The sequence below is a fragment of the Pelodiscus sinensis genome, chromosome 4, assembly GCF_049634645.1.
Source record: "Pelodiscus sinensis isolate JC-2024 chromosome 4, ASM4963464v1, whole genome shotgun sequence".
In the NCBI taxonomy this organism is placed as follows: domain Eukaryota; kingdom Metazoa; phylum Chordata; order Testudines; family Trionychidae; genus Pelodiscus; species Pelodiscus sinensis.
The window spans coordinates 39,128,465-39,155,533 of record NC_134714.1 but is presented as its reverse complement, the minus strand read 5'-3'; the positions used below and the strand labels follow the sequence as shown (position 1 = coordinate 39,155,533).

Here is a 27,069-nt window from a genome sequence, read left to right as displayed (position 1 = left end):
ATGAAATCCGACAGAGTATTAACCTGTACAGTGTCTGGACTCTGGCCAATTCTGCCATAATTTAACTTTGTGAGCATCCACCCACCCACCCACACACACACCCTTTAATATAGCCCCCCATTTAACTTCAGACAATTGGGTGGTAATGTATGTTTAAAGAAGAACTACTAACGAAAAAGCAAAAATGGCATATACACTAATAAAAATCTGTTGGAAACATACATTCATACTTCAAAGCAAAATACAAATTTAAAATAAACATATAGATTCATTAATTCTGATTTCATGATTTAAGGTCTGAACTGCAGTCTTCATATTTCTCTGAAATCCATTTACCAACTGAAACATTAACTGTTCTCATTTATAACCACTGGTTTCTATTGAACAGCAATTTTTAACTAAAAATTCACATCTCAAATAAACTATATTTTGCTAGAAAGGAAGTAACTTTTTTCTAGTCACCTCTCTTCCAGAGTAGATTACTTCAATCTTCTCCTTTTTTAACCTCCCCAATACACATCTTGCTTCTTTATAGTCTGCCAAAATCCATGGAGATATTCCGCAAAACCATTTCAAACTTCTTACCTCCTTTTCGAAGCCTCCACAGATTCCCCTTTCTCCTTCCATATCATATTTAAGATAGTGGTTCACATTTTCAATGCAACAGAGAGCTGCACACAGTGCATTTCTGCTCTGATTTCTCCCTATTACCTGCCCCAAACTCCACCTAGAATTCACATCTAACTACATTTCCATTATTTTTTCCATGCTGTCCCTTTCGCCCAGAACTCAGGCACACAGATATCATGATTACGTGGAAAATGTATATATTAGATTAATCAAACAGATCTCCATTCTTTTCCTAGGTGGCCAGTCAGTAAATGCACCTCTTTCCATAAAGTCTATTGGTATTAATTTATCTCCCACAGAAGCATGATTATTTAAATAAAAATTAAAACAGCTGCACAATTGTGTGAGGAATGCTTGTTACACAAAGTTTGGTGCCTGGTACAGTACTGCTACGTCCTAATTGTGACAGCCATTTGTCTTTTTAGACTGTAAATTTCCTAGGAGTGGAGCCGTAATTTCTCTGTGTTCCAGTTTGATCCCAAAAACTCTACTGGGATCCTCAACTAACACCATCAATGAGCTAACACAACCAATGGAAAGAACAAAAAAAATGCAATTGTCCTAATAGAATGGCTTAATTTTATTCCATAAAAACCTCAAATATATTTTCCAATATAAATGTTGTCTAGAATTCATGAGATTGACCATTTGAAACATTTCAAAACATTATTTTATAAAGTAAAATGACAGTCTAACATGGAGAAACACTGAAAACAGCAATCTAGAAAAAAAATCTAGATTCCCCACATGTTCTTAAACTTGTACGATATATTAATAAAGGGATACCTATTGGACACAGGAGCTAAACAGAGAATTGTGCATAACAAGAAGTTAGCAGTAGAAGAATCAGCTTCAGAAATGGGAACTCAGAATTAAAGCTGCCGCATATTCAACCAAAAGAAAGTAAAGTGAAGGGCTTCACGGGAAAAGAAGAACTCCTTATTGAAATTTAAAAATCAATAATGACAATATCTAATTTTTAAAAAGCTTATGTATATGTCTATAAATATGTATGTGAGTGTGACATATAGGAAGTCTATAGTATCTACCAACCTATCTCAAAATGGAAGTTAGAAATTTGTAATTATCATATACTGGACAATGTTCAAAATTTTTAGCAGAAATTAATGCAGGATGAAAAGGATTACTTAAAATTGTTTCCAGACAAATACATTTGTGGTAACATTTGCTCATTGCTTTTACTTGCTGTTTTCTCTGTACAGAACTGCGTGAAAGAGACAAGTTGTACAGTTACAGCCCAAAGGAAATAAGCCCAAAGATCTTGGCTTTCATGTATTGGCTGGGGGGTGAGTGTCAATACTTCATTTATTTTTCTTCCTTCCTTTTTGCTAGTGAACTTCTTTTTTATTCCTGCAGTTCTGACTGAAGTGTGATAAAATTCATATAAAGAGAGTTACAAACAGCTCTCGATCACAATGAACTCCGGATTGTGATTCTATAGTGAAGTCAATGTCCTGTACATAGAAAAATATATTTGACTCGCTGATTTATTTTAACATGGTAAAAGGATTAGCAATCCTGAACAGCTGGTCAGATTTGATCCAAAGAACACAGCAGTAAGGATAAAACCAACTTTTTTCCTTTGGGAAATCTTTTGGGTTGGTAAAAGTCAATTTGCAGTTCTCATATTCTCTTTCTTTTTAATCATGTCCATGTGGCAAACAGAGTTCGTGACTGACATTAAAATTTGCAGTCCAAACAAACCTTGCCATAACAAGATTTGAAATCTACTGGCATGAAACAATAAGACATAACACTTGTAAGCCAAATATTTTAGCATTATTTTAGTTGCATAAGGAACACTCTCTCAAACCCTAAATAATTTTCTGTGGAATGCTTTTTTTCCTTTTAACTTGTGAATCTTAATGTATAATATTAATTGAACAAAGTCTTCCATTTACCATTTTACCATTATAACAATATTATTTTAAGTTCTGACAATGTACTTGGCTCTGTTCAAGATAAATTCAATCACCATCTGTGCAAAGAAATCTCTCTTTGAAGATACAGCATTCTGGAAAAGAAAAAGAGAAGTCTCTCTCATGGTATACCAACAGCATTGAATGGAATATACTTGCATGATGAAGAATACATTAAAAGACAGGATTTGAAGAGGAAATTGGAAGCCAAAATGAAGAAATTGAAGACAATATAACAAAAGACTTCAAAACCTGAAGATTGATAATTGTGTGTTTGAAAAAAAGAAATCTGGAAGGTACAGGAAAAACTTGATAGACTTACAAAAGAATAGTGATAAAATGTTAAAAACAGTCCAAAGGTATATAAATACCTGATAATATAAATGCACAAAACCTAAAATGTTGTTGGCGGTGGTTGGGGTAGGAGGTACTTCTGGATTTATATTGCCAGTTTAAACAGACACACAGCAGAACCAGAAAATTCCATATCATTCAGTTACACCAAAAGAGAAAACAACCACATTCTTTGAGGAGGAAAAAGTTGAACACAGTCAAAAAGAATCCAGGAAGACTGTTTATGGTTTAATCTTATGTCCACCCAGAAACTGAAGGTAGTTTAAAATGTGGATATGTTAGTTAAACAGTTTCTTCAAGCACTGATTTTGTTTTTAGAACACAACATCTGTGATACTTGAGCTGCACTGGCTACCTACTTTTTCCTGGTTAATTTTGGCATGAGGCCATTTAATGTTTTAATTACCTAAGAGACCACTTTGATCCTCATGAGATACTGATGTGTTTCTACTCTGCAGGGGAGATTAAGGGAATCGACATTATGGCACTCAATTCAGTGGGTCTACTACAGACCTATAAACCAAAGGCTGAGGGCAGCTCCAGCCTGCGCCTGTAGTCCTCACAGTCAGGAGTAAGGGAAGATGACAGAAGCATTTGCCCCTGATGGCCTCTCACTGTGGGAACACTTGGCTTAAGATAAGCCTACTCCAGCTACATATCCTACATAGCTTGACATTGTAGCTGGCGGCACCGATCCCATCTGCAATGACGTATGACGTAGCGTCATAGTGGGCGGTACCGCCATTGGTGGTGCCGACCAGGATCCATGCCCCGCCACTGTTACTGGTGCCACCGAGGCCCCCAGCACTGAAGGCAAACACTCCTGGTATTGAGGGAGCATGGGCTGAGGAGGAGATGCCATGAGTTCTATCAGCCCTTGCGTTGCTTCAAAGGTCTCTGGAGTGGATGGCCTTTGCAGCTGTATCTGCTCCGGACTATGTTTCCGCACTGTGTCATTGAGACGCCTTTGGGTACCCTCTTCCCAACGGCGCCAGGGGGACCGGGAGGGTGAATGTAACCGGTGCCAGCTCTCGTGCAGTCTCTTGGCCAGAGACCTCCCCCTATTATCCCTTTTCTTCTTCAGCACCGGAGATTGGGATTGGTGCCTTGGTGCCGAAGGCTTCGGTGCCGCAGTACGAAGAGGTCCCGGTTGGTTTTCCCATACCGATGCTGATGCACCGTAGACCGTACCTTCCTTCCCTGGTGCCGGTTGGAGCACTAACTCCATATTAAAATGAGTTTTAAGCGGGAATCTCTCTCTCTTTTGGTTCTTGGCTTAAAACTTCTGCAGATATTACAGGAGTCCGTCAAGTGGGCCTCCTGCAGGCACTTTAAGCAAGAGTCATGGGGGTCTCTACGCGGCATCCATTTAGTACAGGACGCACAGGGTTTGAAACCGTGCAGGCCTGGCATACCCTCCCCGGAAGGGGAGAGAACACTCAAACTACCTAAGTGCTAACTATACTACTAAATGCAAAGTAAGACTAAAGAACTATTTACACTACAAAAAACTCCGATCGCTGGATTAACAAGTCAACAAGAGAAGCTCCAACAACCGTCAAGGGCAGTTAAAAGGAACTGAGGAGGGGGAGGGTTGGGAGGGGTACTTATGCGCTGTTATCACGGTACCACTCCAGGGGGGGACCTGCCGGCCTGACAGGTACCGCTGGGAAAAAATGTTCCGGGAACCATGCATGCGGCACGCGCGCACCTAATTCGAATGCACATGAGCAACTACTGGAAGAACCAGCAATAACATTTAAATAGTCACACAGAGAAACTATTGTACAATGTCTAGTTCATCACCAAACTAGTTCATCACCAAACAATGTCTATTCACATGTCTTGAGTCACATTTAAAACTACCTCTCCACAAAAGAACAAAGAGTGCACTAACATGCTTCAGCACTAACCTACCTTCAAGAACATAATTTTGCTTTGGAATAATGTGATCTGTAATTGTGTTTAATCTATGAACTGCATCTGAAAAAAACCCTTAAAATTAAATTCAAATTCATAAGCCTACAGTTAGTACAGGCTGTCCTCGCTATAAGTCCAAGATACGTTCTAAAAAACTTAGACTTGTCGTGAAACAACTTAAAGTTTGGAATTTTTTCCTGCATCTGACTTCCATTTGTGCAAATTGGTGGGAGGTTTTGTACAATGTAAGAGTGGGGAATTGGAGGATTTATAATGCATCAGTTCCTACAAGCCTCAATGACTTTAGTGTGGAACGGGCAACTTAGCGGGGATGCCCTGTATATGACTTCTTACTGAAAAGTGACAACATTTGTAACAGTTTTACAGGAGACCAGTGTAATAAATGGCAAATTCATTTCAAAATTGTGCGTGGGGTGCTCTCTCCCCTATGAATGTTAGGATTCAGTTTCATTGGCAGAACTCTGTGGATATGTGTTCACTGTTACTAATAAACACAGGCTGGCCTGTGTCATCTGAGTTGGACTGCAGCTGTAGATCGTTGGGCTCAGCCTAAGCCCTAGAACCTCTGAAGTTACGTGTATGTGGGGGGAGGTTCCAAAAGCCTGTAGCCCTAGCACGGAGGCCTATATTGTAGTTTTATAGTACCACAGCTTGAGCTCTGTGTGCCTGAGTTGGCAGACATGGGCTAGCAGTTGGTGTTTAATTGTAAGCATATACAGTGTAGCCTAAAACTGGAACAGGGGTTGCAGCACGTCAGAATTCAGGCAGAATGAAAGAAATGAATTAAGAACACTTACACAGCAACAGTTCAGCATGTGTGTGTCTGTGAGAGAGCCTGTCTGTCTGTTCATGGAAGCACCTCTCCATCACCACTGCAGCTCCAGTGGGCACAACCAGAGAAGGGGAGGGGGCTGTGCGTGTCCCCAGGCTGGGGAAACTCCAGGTTTGTCTGCCCCTGTGCTCCCCAGCAAGACTGAGGAATGGAGCAAACTGCACTGTCTCCTCACTCTCTGACAAAGGGGAATAGCCAGCAATGTTTCCATATGAATGGGGGAGAGGAACTGCACCCTTCCCTTACTTCGTAAAGGGCACCTGTGGGGAGAAAATCTCGGGGCTAGGACAGTCCCAGATTGGGGGGAGAAGTAACATGCTCCTAGCCAGCCCCCTTCACCTGCTTGGTGATTTTGTCTCTTTTCTGCCTGGTTTTATGTGTCTGTGAGTGAGTATGTCTGTCTGTTCAAGAACTCCTCCTCAAACAGTAAGAGCTAGGATCACTGAATTTGGTATGCAGCTTCTTCTTATGAATTTATAGCCATTGATGGTCCTAACCTCCATGAATCCAGAGAGCTCTTTTTTTAACCCTGTTAAAGTCCTAGTCTTAACCACATCCTCTGGCAAGGAGTTCCACAGGTTGACTGTACGCTGGGGCTACAACTATACTGCAGGCTTCTTGGGCAAGAATTGTTTTGCAGAAAAGATCTTGCACAAGAGCATGTCCACACTGCCATGTGCTTTTGCACAAGAGCATCCATGGCAGTGTGGATGCTCTCTTGTGCAAGAAAGCTCTGATGGCCATTTTAGCCATAGGGGTTTCTTGTACAAGAAACCCCTGTTGCCCATCCACATTGCCTTCTTGTACAAGAGGGGAGAGGAATAGCTCTTGCGCAATAAGCTCTCTGTTCCGATGCTTTACTGTAAATTTACTTGCACAAGAACGTGAGTACAGTGTAGATGCTCCACAAGATTTTGCGCAAGAACGGCCATTCTTGCGCAAGAAGCCTGCAGCGTAGACGTAGTCTGAGTGAAGACAAACTTCCTTTTCTTTGTTTTAAACCTGCTACCTATTAATTTCATTTGGTGACCCCCTAGTTTTTATATTGTGGGAGTAAGTAAATAACATGAATAGAGGCCCAGACAGGCAAACACACCTTTCTGATTTGACTATAAGGACAATAGCTACTTCAACAAGTAAGTGCATTTAACATATGGCTTTCTGCTAGTCAAGAGAATGTTTTGTACATTCCCAGAACACTCCACCTCCTCAATAGTTAAGTACAGAGCAAATGGGATGTAAGATGGAGACCGGCTGACCAAAGGTCCATCTAGCCCAGTATCCTGTCTTCAGACAGTGGTCAATGCCAGATGCCCCAGAGCAGTGTTTCTTAAACATTTTAAGACCGAGGAACACCAAACAATAATTATTTTTTTATGAGGAACACCAAGGAGATTTTTTTTTGATCAACCAAAAAAGGGTTTGGGGGGGGGGAGGCTATTGAGCCCCCCCCCCAAAAAAAGGTTGCCTGATTCTTTAAGGGCGGCTATTTTTTAACTCTGTTGTTCTCCAAGGCACGCCTCCAACTGCCCCAGAACACAATTTAAGAAACTCTGCCCCAGAGGGAGTGAACAGGAACAGGTAATCATCAAGTGATTCTTCTCCTGTCATCCATTTCAAGCCCCTAACACAAAGAGCTAGGGACACTAGTCCTACCAATTCTGGTAATAGCCATTCATGCACCTAACCTCCATGGATTTATCTAGTTCTTTTTTAAACTTAAGGTACGTCTAGACTACATGCCTCCGTCGCCAGAGGCATGTAGATTAGGCTACCGGACATAGTAAACTGAAGCGGCGATTTAAATAATCGCCGCTTCATTTAAATTTACATGGCTGCCGCGCTGAGCCGACAAACAGCTGATGAGCTGTTTGTCAGCTCAGCACGATAGTCTGGACGCTCCCCTGCCGACATCAAAGGTATTTGTCGACCACCCAGGTATGCCTCATCCCAGGAGGCATACCTGGGTGGTCGACAAATACCTTTGATGTCGGCAGGGGAGCGTCCAGACTATCGTGCTGAGCCGACAAACAGTTGATCAGCTGTTTGTCGGCTTAGCGCGGCAGCCATGTAAATTTAAATGAAGCGGCGATTATTTAAATCGCCGCTTCAGTTTACTATGTCCGGTAGCCTAATCTACATGCCTCTGTCACCGGAGGCATGTAGTCTAGACGTACCCCCAGTTAAAGTCCTGGTCTTTTTGAAAAGCTGGGGCAACAATCTAGCATGCCTATAATCCCAGTTCCATCAAACTACGCTTTAAATACATTAATGTACCATTTGTAAATTGAATTTCCTTTACTTAAGCTATGCTGTACTGATTTGGCCAAGATGAAATTGGATTTGGTGTTAATATAGCCTCTCTGCCTACACTGAAAAACATGGCTTACAGAGAGGGAGATCTACTGTTCTACTAATCCAGACAAGCTTATTTCTTCCTGTCGACATGTTTTAATTATGGCACTGTATGATTGGTTACACCGAGACTATAATGAAAGGATATATTATTGCTTTGTTTCTAAAATTAATATGATTCTAATGAAATTTGCATTCCCACCTCCTTCCAACAATACATTATTTTTATATAGTTCCTAGCTAAATGGCTAGATATTAGATTACCACAAGCAGCAGAGAGATATTTTTTTAAAATGCCCACAAGAACTTCATAACCAGGATCAAGTCAATAGTGGTTATTTGGAAACCTCTATCTAGAGTATTTTTCTTCTATGGTCCCTCTCATCCAGCAGCCCAACTATAATGTTAACCTGCATTTACTAACATGTTGTGCTCACAAATTGGAAAAGTGTAGAATTCAAATCAGGATAAGCCAGAAGCAACTTAGAAGCTTATTTAAAAGCAGATGAGTGTTTCCAGCCCTTCCCCACCGCAGGGGCGGGATTCAGGTATTCACCTTTTAGAAGGCCTTGCAAGCAATGACAGCCCACACAGCACCAGCATTACTCACCCTCTGGGCAGCCTCCAAGCCCTAGGTAGAGCACAGTCCAGATGGGGGTGCAATGTCGGCCGTGTCTGACCTGATGGGGCAACTAGAAACCCTCATCTCCATCTGCACATCCCAACTGCTAGCCGGGGAAAGGAAAGGAAGGTCCACACCCTCTAGACCTGGCCCAGGGGTGGGAGGAGAGCTGTGCACAATACCCAACAGTGCTTCCCAGGACTGGCCCAGGGGTAACAGGGGCCACTCAGTGGCAAGCAGCTGCTCCCTAGGGCAGGCTAGGGTGTCAGGTGCTGTCAGCCAGTGGTTTCTCAGTGGGGGGCTTGATGATCTCCCGTGGTCATTCCATAGTATAACTGTTCCTCCTACCTGACTCCTCCCTTTCTATTTTATGGGAAACAATCAAATTCCAGGTACATCCCATTGTCCTGGCACAACCAAGCCCTAACCTTGTTCAGTTAGGATAACAGGAAGCTGCATACCAAATTGGGTGGTTCTAGCTTTTATCATTTAGGAGGAGTCCTTGAGCAAACAGATACATACATGGACAGAGACACACAGATGCACATCTCAAATATATAGACATTAGATTATTACAAACTTGCCTTTTTTGTTAATTAATTACTTTAATATACATTATTTTTATTCTCATTATTATGATAGTTTATAAGGACCAACAAAGAAAGGGGTCCTGTCCTAGGCACTGTACAAGCATGAAATTTTCACACGGGGGAGGTTGTTCCACAGGATCTGGTATGTATGCATAGCTGGCTCCCTTCACGTTATCAGCTCCCACCTGCCTGTGCTTGCACTGCTGCCTCTGAAATAGAGGTAGCAATGCAGGAAGGGGGGGGCTACATGTAACTGTGAAGGTTAACCAATGAGCCCAGGCTAACTGGTTAACTGTGTACACGTTTATACTTTCACATGCCTAATAGTAGGCAGTACCTTCTCTGAAGATCTTACAGTCTAAATACACATAACGTCTGGAAAATCAGGAAACTCCTAACATTATAGTTTTGCTTACTTATCGCATTAAATGAAATATTCAAGATAAGGAAACTCCTAATAGATCTCTGCTTTCTATCAACCAGGGAAAGACCAATGTCAAGGAAGATACCACCTCCTCAGTCAAAAAATGTACACGAGTGTGTAAAGAGGCTCTGAAATACAGCTTTAGAAAGTCTCTTTTACTATAATATTCTATGCTATTTTCTTTTATACTACATTCTGAAAGGTGTGCATCACTGTTAGTTATTGGGACTAGTCCTTTGTATAGAGCATTTGCTAGGAATCTAATCACAAGCTGTAAATGCTATAAAGAGTGGGTTATAAATCAACAAACCATTTGGTCTATAGGCAAACAAACCAATGAGATTGTCTTATCAAAAATCATGTCATTCCTCTCCTACAAGAAGCCCATTTGGTACAGAGATGATCTTATCTCAAGGAAGCAGATTTGTTTGGTTTTTTTTCCTTACAGATAGCTATCTTACAGAATCCTGATTTTAAAAGAACATTAAGGTTATTCTCTATTGAAGAGGAGTAACAATCAGGATGTGTTCTGAGAGAAATAAAACAAGTAATGAAAGCGGGCATTCCTCTTCTTTAACGCCCTATGCGAAAACACACACACACACACACACACACACACACACACACACACACACACACAGGAATCTTCTTATTTGAACTGTTTAAGTTTGGAAAATATTTTATAGGAGAGCTTTGTTCCACCTAAAGGTGAAAACCTTGTTGTCCCTCAAATGCTAAAGATTGTACAAGTTTCTTTTTTAGATGTTTGTGAGATATTATTAAGTGAATAATGAGAAGCTTTACGCACAATAGAATAATTTAATGCTATAAATCAGGGGTTCTTAACCAGTGAGGTGCGCCTTCCCAGGGGAGGTGTGAAGGGAATACAGGGGAGGTGTGAGGTGCCTCCCAGAAAATTATTCGCAATTGCCTTTTGACTGGATAAAATTCTAAAGTTTAGATTTCTTCATAATTAATATTATGAATTAAAATTATAAACATTAATTTCTTATTAACTTCTAGAGATCAGCACACTACAATAGCAGTGCGAATCAATCAGGCCTATGTGACGACACATTACAATAACAGTACGCGAGCATTGCCAACTTTCATCTTCAAATATTACGTAAATTTGTTAGGAAAAGGTTCAAAGTAAAAAGCTCATATTATTCATTTAGGCATTGTAACGGGGTTCACTCACCCCACAGCACCACTAGCTGTCGGACTTGGGAATTAGCTCAGATGGCTGCGTCCAGCGTCCAGCTGGTTCGCCAGGTCCTAGGGTTCAAGCAGGCCGGTCCTCCGAATCGCCAGGCACCAGTAGAGCCTTGGGTTCCTCTAGGTCAGAGGGTAACCCTGCTGGTAGGCTTGGCCAGGCCTCAACGGCCCAGGCGGGGAAGCCTTCGGTGGCCTGAGGGAAGGCGGCTGTGGGAGGCCCAGGCCAGGTCTCAGCCTCATCAGCCAGGAGCTCTGGGCAGGCCTCTGTCTCCCTCAGAGGCTGGGTCCCGACTGAGCTCCCTGGCAGAGTTCTTATAGTCCTAGCCACGCTCCTTAGCTTCCTGTCAGGTGAGGGGGCGGGGCTAGGCTGTGCCCAAAATGGCTCCCAGGGGGTTGTGAACATGAAGTTCACTTTCAGGGGAGGTGTGAAGGTAAAAAGGTTAAGAAACCCTGCTATAAATGGTTACTAATGTAAGAAGTCATTTGAGTATAGAAATATTGATACTTACTGAGGAATTAGATACCTTGCATTGCTTAAGCAACCCCTTATCAAACTCAAGATGACAAAAACCACCTTTCCAAGGAGTATTAAGAGGAAAAGATAGCAACCTTTTTATAACTATTTAAATTTAAATACTTCATTTAATAACAACTTCAGTCAGAATACAACTCTCTCCCACATCCTGCACTCCCTCCTACATCCCTCTCCCAGGCCAGAATTCTCTTCTTACCCATTCCTCCTCTTGGACCCTGCACCCCAATCTCCTGCCCTGGTAACAACTCCCACCTCCACCCAAACTCCCTCTCAGATCCCAAAACCTCTCCTGCACTCAAATCCCCTACCCTGAGTTCCCTTCTGCACTCAACCTCTGTCCCAGATCCATAGAGAAGTGCAGCTCTTGATCACTTACCAAAATTATGGAGTGTCCTCCCATCAAAAATTACTGACCACTTCTGAATTAATGGGATATCAGAAAATGAACTCACTAAAAGAAACTGTTAAAATTCTAACTTTTAAGATGTGCTGAGAAGTTTCCATCCCAAAAGACAAAGCTAATTACATCTCTAATGCATGTATATTAGCAGACTGAAGATTCATGAGATGAAGATCTTGCAAAGACAACCAACCACAAGGGTGTTGAGCCAATGACCTGAATAAAAACTCTTCATAACCTTGAAAGTTCGTCTCTCTCATCGAGAGAAGCTGATCCAATAAGAGATATTACCTCACCCACCTTGTCTGACTAAAATAGTGGAAGTGATATCACTGAATTAGCTATAAGAGGGACAATTAAGATCCAATCATTTCTTGTTTCTTTAAACTAACAGCTTTTAATAGTTGAGCATCAAGTATTTTTTTCAAAACTAAGTAAAATACTTTCTTTACTTCATACTATCCTTTTCCATTTGGTCAAACCACTATAATGTCTTAACCATAAATCTCTCCACAAAGTCTATATTTTCAGACAGCTTTTCAAGAAAGTTATCCTTTGAACTGAAATGCCTCATGTTTCTTTCTGGACTCAAGTTGAGTTTTTTCTTATAAAGTTGGTCAAAATTCTATTTGCTCTGCTTTAAATAGTCTAGCAACGAAAAGACTTAAACCATGTTATTTTAAATTTCTTTTACTGTGTTCAAATAACTTTATACTTGTAAAAATTTAAAACTTGCCCTGGACTTCGCAGTATTATATAATGTTTAAAGACAAAATAAAGAATAATTTATTCACTCAAAGCAATAGAAGAGCTAGAAAGGTGTTAGGTACTCACACAGAAAATTTGGAAGGATGAAAGAATAAATATCACTACTTAGCAAAAAACCATCTGTAATGGCTAGTTATGGTCAGGACCTCACTTAAGCATATTCAAAAGACTGTAATATCAGCAACACCTTGTTTTAATGCACACTAGCCAGATGTTGGTACGATTTTGATTGAGGGAAGGCAGTTCCCTCTTGAAATCACCAACACTTCCCTTAGGGGTATGCTATAAAAGCACTGACCTCACCCTACTATGTTTACTTTGTTTGATGTAATATAATCAGAGTAAAGTGGCATGGCTGCAAGTGTTTTCCCAAAGATTACATATATAATTTGGCAACCCAAACCATCTAAATACAGCAGTAGATGGATTCTGATCTTTATAAAGTAGATGCCTAATCAGATTAGTAGTCCTGTTTACCTTTTCCTCCAGTTCCTGTTTCACAAGTTCATATTTTCGTCTAAGTTTTGTGTTCTCCTCTTCACTTTGGGTTAGTTCCTCTACCAGCTTATCACAGTCAGTTTTCATCTTTTCCACCTTTCGACGCTGAGCTTTCACTACATTTTTCTCTTCTACAAGTTCTGTCTAATGGTAATGGGAAAACAGAGAACACAGTCAGTCTAGAAATTCTTTATACCAAACCGGGTAGTCCCGAATCCATACAAAAAGATTAGGGAAATATACCAATATTTAATCAGAAAGACTTTTCTTCCATTTTATTGAGATCACATTTCTAAAAATAAGCATCAGCATTCTACGTATATAAATACAGAACACACAAGCTGGACCAATGTTCCTCTAGTTATAACGACATGATTTAATCACAGGCAGCATAACAGTTAAAATACAAAAACGCTTTTACCATTACAAAGTGACTGTGTCATGAAATTCATACATGACAGTATCAGCAAAATCAGTTTAATCAGCTTAAAAAAATGCTGATGCCTGCAGTGTACTTTGTGGGATTCAGTAAAATCTTACAAGATCCTCTACAATTTTGAGATTGCTAAATGGGGGACTTATGTATTCTGTAGTGAAACTCAGACATGCTTGTCAACTTGATAGCACTCTAGAAAAGCTCAATGTTAAACAAATTAACATTCCATTAATGAAATTCATTGAGAGCTTAAAACATTATAAATGTGTTATTTTCTTTATCAGGATAAATGACAGAATACTCCTATGTTTAAAGGGAAATGAAGTCTTTTTCATCTAGAAATTAGTCTTTTTTCCACCCAGAATTTCTAGAATTCTGTGATTTGCAAGCTATCAGCAGGAACACCTCTACAAGGAAAGACATCTTGTAGCCCCTTTAATGTTTTAAGGTACAGATTGATACTCTCTTAAACTGGGATTCTCTAATTTGGCAACATCCATGGTCTGGCATGGATGCTGCAGGATCAGAGAGTCCCGTGGAGGACCAGCAGTAAGGATTCTTGCAGGACCATCAAATTAGTGGGCTGCCTGCAGGAAGCTGACGGCAGGGCCGCCCAGAGTATGGCAGTGGAGCTGCTCAGTGGGGTTGGGAAACCTGGTTTGCAGCTTCCTGATGGAGCTATGGCAGCGATGGCTGCCCAGTGGGTCGACAGGGCAGTGGGGCCAGTGGGAGGCCAGCAGCCAGGCTGAGGAAATAGTGGCAGGGGTTCAAAAATGACCTCCCCTGGCCAGGCAAAATCCCTCATCCAGGATCAGTCACATCCCGAGGTTGCCAGACCAGGAAGGTCCTACCTGTATATAGATTTTTTTTTTTTAGGTGAGGTGGATTGAATAAAACGGGTTATCCTTAAAATGTAAAAATACTGAGTCTTCTCCTTCCTGAAAAAGGGAGAGTTGATGTATGTAATATAAATAACAGCAACTAGACTGGCACTTTGGGGGCTGAAAAATTCTGCAGAAAATCTTCATTATAAAAACTGCACAGAGCTAATAAGGAAAACACGAGTTCCATGTTCTCTACTTGAGGGGGGGAAGGTAATTATATTTTCATGGAGGTTGGGATTCAGACTAGGGATGTAAGCAAGTAGTCGACTAGATGACTAACTGATAAGCCTAGGCTTATCACTTAATTGAGTCAAAAACAGGTTCCCCTCAGCACTGTCTCCGTGGTGCCACCTACTTCCCTTCCCCTCCCCCTCCTGTCCTCCAGCTGTTGCTGCCTCTATGAGGAGCACCACTGTGGGGAACGGGGGGAGAGAGGCCATGGGAGCCTGGTTCCAACCCTGGGCAGAGGTTGTTCTCACAGCATCCCCTATCTGCAGTGGCTCAGGCTGGCTGTAGGTAGAGGCTGCTTCATGACAGCAGTCCCAGTCCACGGAGTGGGGGGAAGTGCGGTGTCCCAGCAAGGAGCTGTCCACAGTGGACTGGGCTGGCTGTGGACGGAGGCTGCTCCAGCCAGACATGTAGCCCGGCTCCGTCCTGGCTCGCACTGGGTCTGGGACCAAACCCTGCTGCAGCTCTGCAATTTAAAAGGCAGTAGGAGTTGGGCAGCCAGCCTCCCTCCCACCTGCCACCCCACCCCCATCCCCCGACTCCTACTGTGTTTTAAACTGCAGAGCCACCGTGGGATTTGGTCCTGGACCTGGCGTGAGCCAAGACTGAGGTGGGTTGCCTTCCCCTCAACTATTTGCATAGTCGATAAAAACTCTATCAACTGCTCAATTAGTAAATTAACCACATTTTAACATCCCTAATTCAGACACACCAAAAACAAAACCTGAAACATAAATTATCCCATTAGAGAAAGCAAGAATCCATTTCCACTTTAAGTGCAAGCACAACATGGCATCAATCTCTCATATTCCTTGCATTGTGATTGTATTAAAGATTTATACAGCTGGAGACAATCAAGGAGACAGTTCCTGGCCAATATCAACTTGATGTTCTGCACTGTACTAAATATGAGACTATCAGAGAACGACACACAAAAGCACTAGAGAAGAAAAAACATTTCCAATAAATTTCTTAAACTAAAAAAGCAGGTATGATGTCAATTTATCAGACCTCAACGAATCCCATAACAGTAACTGGAGGGAGGGGAAAAGAGTCAAGAGCCATATATGAACGGTGTGCATGTAAATTACACTGCATATATAATTTAAGTAATTATCACTGAGAATGTCTGTCCAGTCTGCAAGCTGCAGGTTGTTATTCTAACACAGTAGACTTCTGATAATCCAGCACCTTTGCAGCTTCCTGATGGGACTTAGGTGGTGCCGGATTATCGGATATGCTGGAATATCGGGAGGTACTCCGGCAGGGGGGCTGTGATGGGTCTGCTGGGACACGCACTGCATCCAGGGGGTGGGCAGGGAATGGCGCGGTGAAGGGCGAACTCTCCGCCGTTTTGCAGGAAGGCGGGGGAAGCCCCGCGTCGCTGACGAGAGTTTCTGGGAGGGGAGCGGGCTCCCCACACCCGCAGACTGCAGTAGTTATCGCCGAGCAGGGGGGTGAGGGGTGGCACTGCAGGACCAACCCGGCAGCACCCCAGCTGCTCTGCTCCACCACTTGTCCGCAGTTCATCAGTTTCAGCAGCAGCAGCGGTGGACTTAGGGAAGTGGCAGAGTAGAGCAGCTGGGGTGCTGCCAGGTTGGTCCAGCAGCGCCACCCCTCATCCCCCTGCTCAGCGCCCAGCAGCACCCCAGCTGCTCTGCTCTGCCGCTTCCCCAAGTCCACCGTTGCTGATGCTGAAACTGACGAGCAGCAGACAAGCGGTGGAGCAGAGCAGCTGGGACACTGCCGGGTTGGTCCTGCAGTGCCACCCCTCACCCCCCTGCTCGGCGATAACTACTGCAGTCTGTGGGGGTAGGGAGCCCGCTCCCCTCCCAGCAACTCTCAGCGGCGGCGCAGGGCTTCCCTCACCTTCCTGCAAAACGGCGGAGGGTTCGCCCCTCACCGCGCTGTTCCCTGCCTACACCCTACACCCCGGCCGGATGCAGTGTGGGTCCCAGCAGATCTGTCACAGGAATATAATTCCCTTCCCTTTACCAGCCGCAAGTGCCCATGGGGCTCACAGCAGCTCCAAATGTCCAACTGGCCAGAGCACTTGCAGGTTCCAGTTGGTGCCGGAATATTGGGAGTGCCGGACCACTGGATGCCGGGCAATTGGAGTTTTAAACTGTAGTACAATAATGATTTTAGAGCAGAAAGGGGATAGAGGAGTGTGGGACAAGTGCCCCTCCCACAGCCAGGCAGTTCCATGTGCGAATCCTGAGCTTCTGGAGGGGCAGGACTCAGTAAGCAGCTGCAAGGCTGTGCTACCGCACAGCTTAGAGAGAACCTTTGTTTGGGGACAGAGGAAAGATTCTTGGGTTCTATTTCTAAGTGCATAATTAAGTCAGAGGGACTTTTGGCCATGTCACTTAACTCCCTGTGCCTTAGCTTACTTTTCTTTAGAATTAAGAAAATGCTAATGACCAGATAATTAAAATAGCATTGCAATTTCTATGTAAAATATAATTAAAATCCTACTGCCTTTGCAGCATGGAAAGCCTTCAACAACTGATGCTTTAGTGCAGAGACAATGGACTTCAGATCTCTCACACATATACCCTGACCTGCCCCATGATGGGTTCCCTCATACATATGTACCCACACACACCATTCCCCACTGCCTCTCCTGCTACATACAAGCATGCTAACTCACTTTATCTAATATACAATATACCAGGTGCCTATAATTAATATCTGAGTATCTTCCATACCAACCAACACATAAGGATAATCTTCCATATTTTGCACAGCAAACACTAACCATCTACTTCAAAGTACCACCAATTCAAATTTCTAAGCAAGGAAAAAAACATATATTTCTAACTACTCCATATGGCTAAAGTTGGAGGTTGCACATGTGTGTGAAGAAAGAAGGAACCATGTATCTTCCAGGCTCTTGGTGAGGATAAGGTTACATGGAGTAGACAAAATCAGGGTTGTAAGTTGCAAAAAATAATAGTTTCAGTGTTAAATGTATTTTTAGTGATTTGGGTGTACATCATGTGCTGCCCATTGTGATATGTAATATAATAAATTAATCTACAGCATAGGAATCTTTACTTGCATACACCTAAGTGATTCAAGAAACCAACAACTTTTCAGTGCAGTTCAGCTACTGGATTGGTGAGTACCCATAAACTTTTCTATCCTTTATTCATTTTATTGTATTCTAATTCTTTGAAAATTGGTAAGTATAACTCTTATTTGAATAACCATCACCCCCATTTCTCCAATATGCCATATAACAAAGCTTTTATTGTAAATACAAACTATTATTATCCTACACTAGTTTATAACTATAACACTGTAACAAGATTGATCATATAAAAACGCACAGCCAAATGTACAAAATTAATAAAGCTGTTCAGAGTATCCATTCCAATTCAAATACTCTTGGGTTTTAATCAGCTCTGTCTTATGGAATATAAAATGCTCTTGTTTTCTTCCTTCTTAATCATATAGCCTAGAGTCAGTAGCATATAAGTTGCACTAAAACTGTGAAGCTGTTTCTAAATAAATTTTATGGTCTGCTTCAGAAAATATTTTTATGGTACAGTTATTAGGTTTTGGGGGATTTTTATAAATGACATGGAAATTGTACACTCTAGAAACACTTTAAAATACAAGGAGTTATTAAAACTAATCTTTGCAAATTTGACATGCTACAATGATTCATATTCAGAAACTGTTTCCAGCATACTAGTGATGTTATTTCAGCTATTGTGTGATACACGTACTTCTAGAAATGCAGCATCCTCTGGAACATTGGGGCTATGTCTACACTGCAGGAATTTGTCAGCAGAGGCAATGCAAATGAAGCGCTCATTAGCATTTCTCATGCTCTCATTTGCATAGTCTCTTCCAGTCCGTTTTGCGGTGTAGACGGGCCTATAGGTCCACAGTATAGTAGGGATAATAGTTACAAAGGCAGCAGACAGAGCATTTGGGATCAAAGTGTTAGAACCCCAATGCTTTACACATCATCTTTTATGCAGTCTACAATCTAATTTACCAAGTAACTGCTATATTAATGAGGCCTTTTGTCTTAAGGCTTATAAGGCCATAATAGAGTTTTACCCAGATTTTTAACATCTATATCATTGAAACATATATTGTTCTGGGTTATCATTTATCATCACATCTGCCTTTACTGGAACTTGGGAGCAGGTAAAAATTCTTCTTAAAAGCTTTTGGTGATTCTCCAGAAGCGGTCCCTGATTTACTATAATCCATTTCAACCAGGCTAAATATGCATGAACCCCTTTATTTTTAGTTTTATCTTTTCTGAAGTGCTCAAATACATAAAGATATTTAAAAGTCCATGCTTTAACAACTTGATTGCCCAACACAAAACAAAATTCAACAGTGGAATTATTCAGCGTAGTTACCTTCAGCCTCCTAATGTGATTCTCTGCCTCATCCTTTTCTTGTCTAAAGAGCTTCATTAGCTCTTGAACATTTCTCTCGTGCTTAGTTTTCACATTCTGCAACTCTGATCTAAGATCTGACAGCTCCTGCTTGTGAACATCTCTCTCCATCTTCAGCTGCCAGCTTGTTGTTGTCATCTCTTCTTGCTTAGACTCCTGGTGTTTTTGGAGGTCTGAAAAGTTCTTGAGAATCTCTTTCTTGGCTTTCTCTTCCTCTGCTATTTTGTTTGTCAGTTCTGCTCGAATAGCACTTAAATTTTTTATATCTACTTGCATCTCTAAGAATCTTTCCTGGTCTTTTTCATTGATCATGTTAGCTGTCTCAAGCTCTTCCTCTAAACGTTCTTTTTCATTCTTCATCTGGTTCTGTAGTAGGATCTGCTTCTGCAACTCACTCTCCAGTTTCTGTGCTGTGCCTTGCATTTCCCTGATCTCTTCCTCAAGAACTATCTGTTGAGACTTGGTTTCATTGAGTTTCACCTCTTTACATCGAAGTTCCTCTTCTTGCTGGGCCCTCTTTGTAAGCACATTGTTCAGCTCCTTCTGAAGGTTTTCTATTTGGTGTATAGCAGAAAGAAGTTGACCTTTTAGATCATCCTTTTCTTTAAGGATCTAGAAAATATGAAAAAAGAAAAAAATATCTAAATATTACCTAAAAATTCATTACATCAAAAATTGGTGCACACTATGCTGTTTGGAATCAAGACTCAAACTCTATGCTGGTAGTTGGGTTCCTGTTCCCTGAATAGGCTGCTGCTTAGCAACCAAGGCATGCAGGCTCCTGAGTCTCATTAAGAGCTGCCCTACAGCATTGGTCTAATGCAGGGGTCTCCAAACTTTTCAGCCCAAGGGCCGCATTAACTATCAAACAACAGTTCGGGGGCCGACTACACACTTGAGGTCCAAATAAAAAACAATCAAAACATGGATGTTGTTTTTAATTATTTATTTAATATTATTTTATTCAGTTATTATTTAATAACACATTGATACACTACACATGAACACCTGTATTAGTGTGAATGGTGAAATTGTTTCCTGGATGCCAAAATAGCAGACATTTCTGGCTTTAGATTTGTTGTCCCTAACATCAACAGTGACCTGAGATTATCATCGTACAAGTTTGTTCTCAAATTGTTCTTCACGTATTTCATTCTTGAAAATGTTTGTTCACACAGGTATGTTGTTCCAAAGATTGAAAGGTACCTTGATGCAAAAGTTTTGACATTAGGAAAGTCTTCCTTGGGCAAAAACTGGTAAAAACCCACCAGTCCTATTTTGAACTTGTCCCTAAGGAGGTCATTTGCTTGCAACTCAATGACTTCCAGCTGCAGTCATCAGCGGCGGCTGATCTTGGCAGGATACACGTAAATTTCCGTAATTTTTTTTCCGTAGACAAAAAGGTCTCCACGGGCCGGATGAGAGGGCCTCGCGGGCCGTAGTTTGGAGACCCCTGGTCTAATGGAACACCTGCCACCAATTAAGGCCAGCTAGTCCACTATAAAAGGCTTCCTCTTTGGCCAATGAGAGGGAAGGAGATGAGAAAGCGCAGAGTGGAGGTAAAAATCTACAGGTTGCAAACAGGAGGGATTTTTCCTCCAAGATTCCAGGGAGTGGTTGGGGAAGTGGACCAGGGAGGAGCTGCTAGTCCATGGAGATAAGGGCAAAAGCACCACTAGTTTGGCTGCCATATAGGGCCCTTGGCCAGGACCTAGAGGAGGTGGGTGAAACTGGGTTCCCCCAACCCTCTCTCTAGCCAGTGGGCCTCCAACAGGGAAAAGGGGACCTTTGGACCACAGAGGGGTTTGTCCCTCCAAACTAGTGACAGGCCTTTGACAAAAATGGCTCCTAAAGTGGGGTACCTTTGCCTGAGAGAAACAAGAGGTACTGGTAGGGTCACTATGTTTTTAGCTAACTTTAAACATGCAAGTAAGTAGTTGCATTGAATCAACAGGATTAACTGAAAACTTAAGACTTAAAAAAAACCAGACTAACAAAATATATAGATGGTGGTACGAGCTTTTGTGGGCACAGCCCACTTCTTCAGATGACAGGAGTGTTAGAAGGCTAGATCCAAGAATAAATAGTGGAAGGAGGGGGAGAAAAGGGAAAAAAAGAGAAAGAAAGGAGAAAAAAAGGAGGGGAAGAAAAAAGAAGAGCCAGTGAATAGATAAGCTTCAGAGGCATAGTCAAGTTTGTTGTTTTTTAAGTTTTTCCTGTAACAGACTAATAATCTAGTAGCACACCTTTAAGACTAAGAGTTACAAGAGGCTGATAAGAACCATTAGCATCTCCATTGTTTGGCTGGTAGGTTAAGTCATAGGATATGAAAAGTAACATGTGAGCCAGCCAATGTCTTTGTTTATACTATTTGCATAAGAATTAAACTGATCAATGAAGTAAATTCCAATCCTTCCCTGTGTATTTGGCTTGTAGAATTTATGAATGTCCAGGTAGATTAAAGTGTTCTCCAACAGGTTTTTTTTAGTATTGCCTTTTCGGATATCTGATTTGTGTCCATTAATTCTTTCCTGCAGAGACTGTCCAGTCTGACCAATATACATGGCAGTGGGTTTCAAAAAACTCAAATAACTGCAAATTATGTTGAGAAATCAAGTCTGAATTTTTAATCATCACTTTCAATGAATTCATCAAATGCAAGGACTTCCTGCTCTCTCTCTCTAAAAAAAAAAAAATCTCAGGTTACCTGAAACTAGATTATTTATATCTAATTTTTCCAGTTGCCAAAATTATTTTCATCTAGTTCCTTGAAGCTATTACTAAATGCTGTACATCTAAATTTCTAAAACCCTCAGATGCAGTGTGTGAGACACTGTTTTTCAAAAGTTTCACTATTAGATATATGTTCTTCACTATAACAACATGCACTTTCTTTGATATATATATTCACTAATAAGGCCTTTTTTCCCAGATGTCATGAATATTTGTAAAATTTGTTTACAGGGTGTGGATAACCTCTAGCCTTGATTCAAGAGATTCAAACAGATTTTTAAAGAATAAAAATGTTCCATATTAGTCATTTTTATGCATTCTAAATGAGAATGAATCTTCCTAGATATTGCATTTAAGATGGAGTGAAATTATTTCTCTTTTTTCAGTTTTAAGATGGCATAGAGGGCTGGGAACATGTGTACCAAGAACCACATCATTATTTGACAGCTCGGATAATTGGAACTGGGGGGGCGGGACGGAAGAAATCCCACCAACTCATAACAGTTCCAAATGCAGGAACTGACCTGGTTAGAAATCCTCTGTACCAACATTGGAAGATTCATCAGCCATAGATATGAAGAGAAGGATCAACTTTTGGAAAGGCTTTGTCCAATCTAGGTAGAAAGCCAGCATCCTTTTTGCATCCAAAGCATGAAGATGTCTCTCTTCATTAGTCCTATGGGGTTTGGAGCAGAACACAGGAAAGGAGATGTCCAGGCTCATGGGGAAAGTAGACGACAGCTTGGGAAGGAAGGCTTTGTGGGGCTGAAGCTGAAGCCTGTCCTTATGGAAGGCCATGCAGAAGATAGGGTCCACAAAGAGCATGAGGCCAAAGGCTCAGAGGGTGGGCCTATAAGCCTGGCCAAGATCAAGTTGAGATTGCACTGAGGGACTGGGGACTGAACCTGTGGGAAAAGCATCTCAAACCCTCTCAGAAAACTGACTGTCATGTCATGGGAGAGCACTGTCTGATCATGGATCGGTGGATGAAAGGTGGAAATGGCCGCCAGACTCTGACACAAGAACAGCTATTAGTGCTGTAGTACCTTAGAGATGAAGAGAGAGAGAGAAAGAAAATCACAAACTTTCGTGGGCAAAATCCACTTCCTCAGATGAGCAGAATTTCTGCGCCATGTCTTCAATCCAAATGCTTAATGCCTTTTTCCTTTTTTTCCAATTATAGGATCATGACTCACTTACACACCTTCGCACAAAGTTGGTGTACTTTCAGCAACGCTGTCCTTATGTTTTTCTCCTTTTTTAATATAACACACAGACTCATTAATGCCCTACATTTTAGCTATTGAGACCGCACTAAAACCATTTGCAACCTTTCCAATAATTCAACTTTCTGGCTTAAAGTCATCAGTCTGTTTTCCCCTTGTTAGTCTCTTGACCATTGTCTGCATTAGGGATATAACAGCGTAGTCAATTAACCAATAAGAAAAAGCTTATAGGTTAATACTGTAGACTACATGCATTTCCTTCTCTCCCCCCCCCCCCCCCCCCCCCGCCCCGCCAGTGAATTTCTTAGCAGGCTAGCCAGGTCCAGGACCTACCCCCACTGCAGGTGGGCAGACGGCCCAGCTCAGTTCTGGCTCATGCTGGGTCCGGGAGCTCAGACCACCTCCCTTAGACAGGGGCTGCTGGTACTCCACGCTGCTGCAGACCAGCTCTTGCCTGGCACCCCGCACTGATGCCTCTGATACAGTGGCTGCCAGCCCCACATTCAGGGACTATAGAATAGTCAATTAACCAATAAGAATTCATGAGGTTACTCAACTATTCAATTAACCAATATTTAACCATCCCTAATCTGCATCACTTGCTTTTCTTTTTGTTGTTATAATTAAAGTTAGGTGTTACTTGAGCGATTGTCTTTTTTTTTTTAAACTAGAATTCACCTAGTAAAGGTCAGCATGCTGCATCATGTGCTTCTGTCGGTGCAGCACAACACACTGTGAATAACTGAGGTCTTACTATAATGCCATTTCCTCTGGAGACCACGTACCCTGGGTCTGGAGATCACCAAGGTACACCCTCCTCAGCCAAAGTCCAAGGCATCCAAGACCAACTCAACCAAGTGAGGAGTGCTGTTGAAGGGGACTCCTTGCAGGACATTCCCAGGGTCAGTATACCATCACAGTGAGAAGTATCATCATACTGATAGTAATGATTTTCCCAGGTGATGCTAGGATTGGGAGTAGTCCATTGCCAGTCACTGCTGTTGGGGTTTCATCCAGACCCTGGCATATGCATGCTGCCAAGTGACATACAAGGAGCAGATAAATCCTGGCTGTGGTCAGAAACACAAAGACTTCTATGGTGAGGTCAGTTTATTTCTTCAATGGCAGGAATGCTCTGGCAGAAGTCAAGGTGAGCACTGCTCCAATTAACTGTACTGGAACAAATGCGGGTTTCTTTTGTCCTTCACCAACAGGCTGAGGAGACAGTATGTGGATAGCAGCACTGTGCATCCCTCTAGATCTGAGGTCTAGAGCTGCCTTTGACAAGCCAGTTGATATCCTGATGTCTGAGGTAAGCAACCACCGACATACACTTGGTAAATACCAGCAGTACTGTTGCTAGGCCAAACAGGGGACCATAAACTGATAATGGTTGGGATCTACTGTAAACCAGAGGAAGCATCTGTAACCTTCAATGACAGTAATGTGAAAATATGACTCTTTCAAACTGAGGGTGATACTCCAGACTCCTGGATTCAGGGAGGGATAATAGAGGCCAGGGAGATGATGCGGAACTTCAATCTTGCTAAATAGCTGTTGTAGACTGCCTTTGGCTTTGCGGATTAAAAAGTAACAGGAATAGAACCCTTTGTTTCTCTACTCTAGAGTAATGGCCTGCACCACATGTACCTGCAATTACTCTTTTACTTCCAACACAAAGAGATTCTTGTCAGAAGGGCCCCTGAAGAGGAACAGGAAGAGAGGATGGTAATGAAGAATAGAAAGCAACTGAAGGGTATAATCCTGCACCACCGTATTAAGGACCAATCAATCTGATGTCACAGATAGCCATGCAGGAAAAAAGGGAGATAGACAGTCAGCAAATAAAAGATCCAGGAAACAGTGTAGTAGGTTACTTTCAGGTGTTCCCTCAAAATAAGCACTTGCCTGCTTGCTTACTGTGGGTTAAGCCTTACTGGAATGCAGATGGAGGATGGTGGCTATGATACCACTTATAGCCCCTGGATTTCTTACAGGGAGATTCCTGGTGATGGTCTGAGACTATTGTGGCAGAAACTACTTGTGGGCAGTGCCAGGAATGTTCAGGCTCAGAGTTTTCAGGGTCATGTGGGAATACAGGAACTCATGGAGTTTATTGTTTGTCTGTTCTGCAAACAGGGCTTGCCAAACAAAAGGGAGGTCTTGAGTCAACTGCTGAACCTCTATTGACAGTGGAGCAGCCACATGACGATGGCCAAGGCCATGGTTCCAGTGTCGTCATCATTCACTCCAGACACACCTTGAGGGTAACTCTGGCCACAGTCATGCCCTTGTCTGGAATTGCTCAGAACTTCTTCCTTCAGGTCTCAGGAAGGAAGCTCTTGAACTTGGCGATAGCCTGCTACATATTAAAATCATAGCACCCAAGTAGGCCCTGATAGAAATGAAAGCTAGAGGACAAATAAACTTTACATTGAAACAAGTCTAGCCTCTTCAAGTCTCTGTTTTCAGCAGTAGCTCTATGCTGACCGTGTCTTTCCCCGTGGTTAACCACCTCTACCACAAGGGAATTAGGAGTGGGGTGGGTGTACAGGTATTCTTGAGGCTCAGGTTGGCTCCAGCCCTCTACAACAGCTCCTGATATGCCTAAGCATTACCCTGGGAAACTAATGAAAGAAGCCCCATTATAGCCATTTCTAGTGAAGACGAGGAAGATGACAGTGCCAAAGGGTCCACTGCACCACTGGTGACCCAGTGGCTTGCTCTCCCATGTTCTCCTGGACCTATTGGGTTTTTGGACCTGAGGTTTCCTGCACTGAGGGGGGAAGGGAGGGTTGAGAGAGGATTTGAAAACCAAGGGGTGACCAAGAAGGGCTGGGTGAACCCCCATTGGTTCCCAGAATACCGCTGCACCAACCATTCAACCTGAAGCCATGGGCCTGGATTCAGTGCTAAAGACTGTAGACAGTACTCCTGTTACCAGCGCTTGCTCCAGTGTCAGGAAACCTCCATTCCAAACTGGAGATAGAGGCTGAGCAATCATTCCCCAGCGAGCAAGACAAGGCAGAGAAGTAGCACTATTCTCACTGATGCTGCTCACTGCATTTTGGGGGGAACGGTGACATTTGGGAAATGATGGCACTGATCCATTACTTTGTCCTTGGAGTGGTATTGGAGTCACAGATGTTGGGTGCCAGGTCTGGAACTCCTGCGAGGGGACGGGGGAAGGGAATGAGTGCCTCCAAAGGTCTGCATCCGGTCACGGGCGACGCATGTCTCAAATCTCTCCACCCATGCAAGGTCCAAAGACAGAAGGGGATGAGATGTGTCTTCCTTTCATGATGTGGTAGCTATGAGAACATTGGCAGAACATACTGCACAACAGCACTGAGGCAGGGACTGTGATTGTTTAAACACAGGTTTACCCATGATCTGGGGACTGCAAAACTGTTGTGGGCAGCACCACGAAGGTTCTAATCACCTGTGCACAGCATGCAGAGCTGACGGAGAATCCCCACTATCTGAGGGAGATGGTGGATAGCAAGCTGGACTATATTGCTCAACCGGAGCTGGGGCCCAAGTTCCTGATGGGGGCAAAGCACAGTCCAGCATTGGACCTTGCTCACTATCAGCCTTGACTATTCATTTGGCGCAAGGACAATCTCCAACTTCGCACATCTTCCTGGGTTTCCTGACCAGTGTCCTGGCTGGGAAAAGTTTGAGCTGGCAGATGGGGGGCACTGTGCATAGAGGACACGGTGGTCAGTGCTGAATCTGAGTGTTGCTCCAGCACCGGAGCACTGGCTGACTACAGAAAGAGTGCTTAAAACGAATTATCTAGCTCATTTTTTGTCCTGGGCTTGAACAACGTGCAAATGTTGTACTTATTGCTAATATGCCCTGCACCCAAGCACCGTAAAGAGCGCTTACGTGGATGGCTAATAGGCATGGACCACTTACAGAGATCACATGACTTAAAGCCTGGGGACTCAGGCATGCCCTTCCCTAAGGCAGAGTCCCATAAAGGACCTACAAAGTCTCTACTCAATTATCTAGGGATACTAACA

The 27,069-nt window shown here is 42.6% G+C and overlaps 1 protein-coding gene and 1 long non-coding RNA gene across 15 annotated transcripts in view; one reads left to right on the top strand and one right to left on the bottom strand.

The window, feature by feature from the left end:
* Positions 1 to 27,069, bottom strand: part of CEP128 (centrosomal protein 128) — a 404,033-nt gene that overhangs the window by 235,540 nt on the left and 141,424 nt on the right. For 13 of the 14 annotated variants that reach the window (XM_075926766.1, XM_014569969.3, XM_025181170.2 and 10 more), the window contains 2 exons: positions 19,044 to 19,694; positions 13,087 to 13,251 (listed from right to left, as the gene is read on the bottom strand). In XM_075926766.1, the coding sequence (XP_075782881.1) occupies positions 13,087 to 13,251; positions 19,044 to 19,694 (816 nt within the window). The remainder of the gene's footprint in view (positions 1 to 13,086; positions 13,252 to 19,043; positions 19,695 to 27,069) is intronic. The other variant, XM_025181176.2, reaches the window with a different exon arrangement.
* On the top strand, positions 1,839 to 25,318 carry LOC112544629 (uncharacterized). Its single transcript, XR_003087978.2, has 4 exons — positions 1,839 to 1,937; positions 23,713 to 23,943; positions 24,256 to 24,353; positions 25,181 to 25,318. It is a non-coding gene; the product is annotated as an uncharacterized LOC112544629 (long non-coding RNA).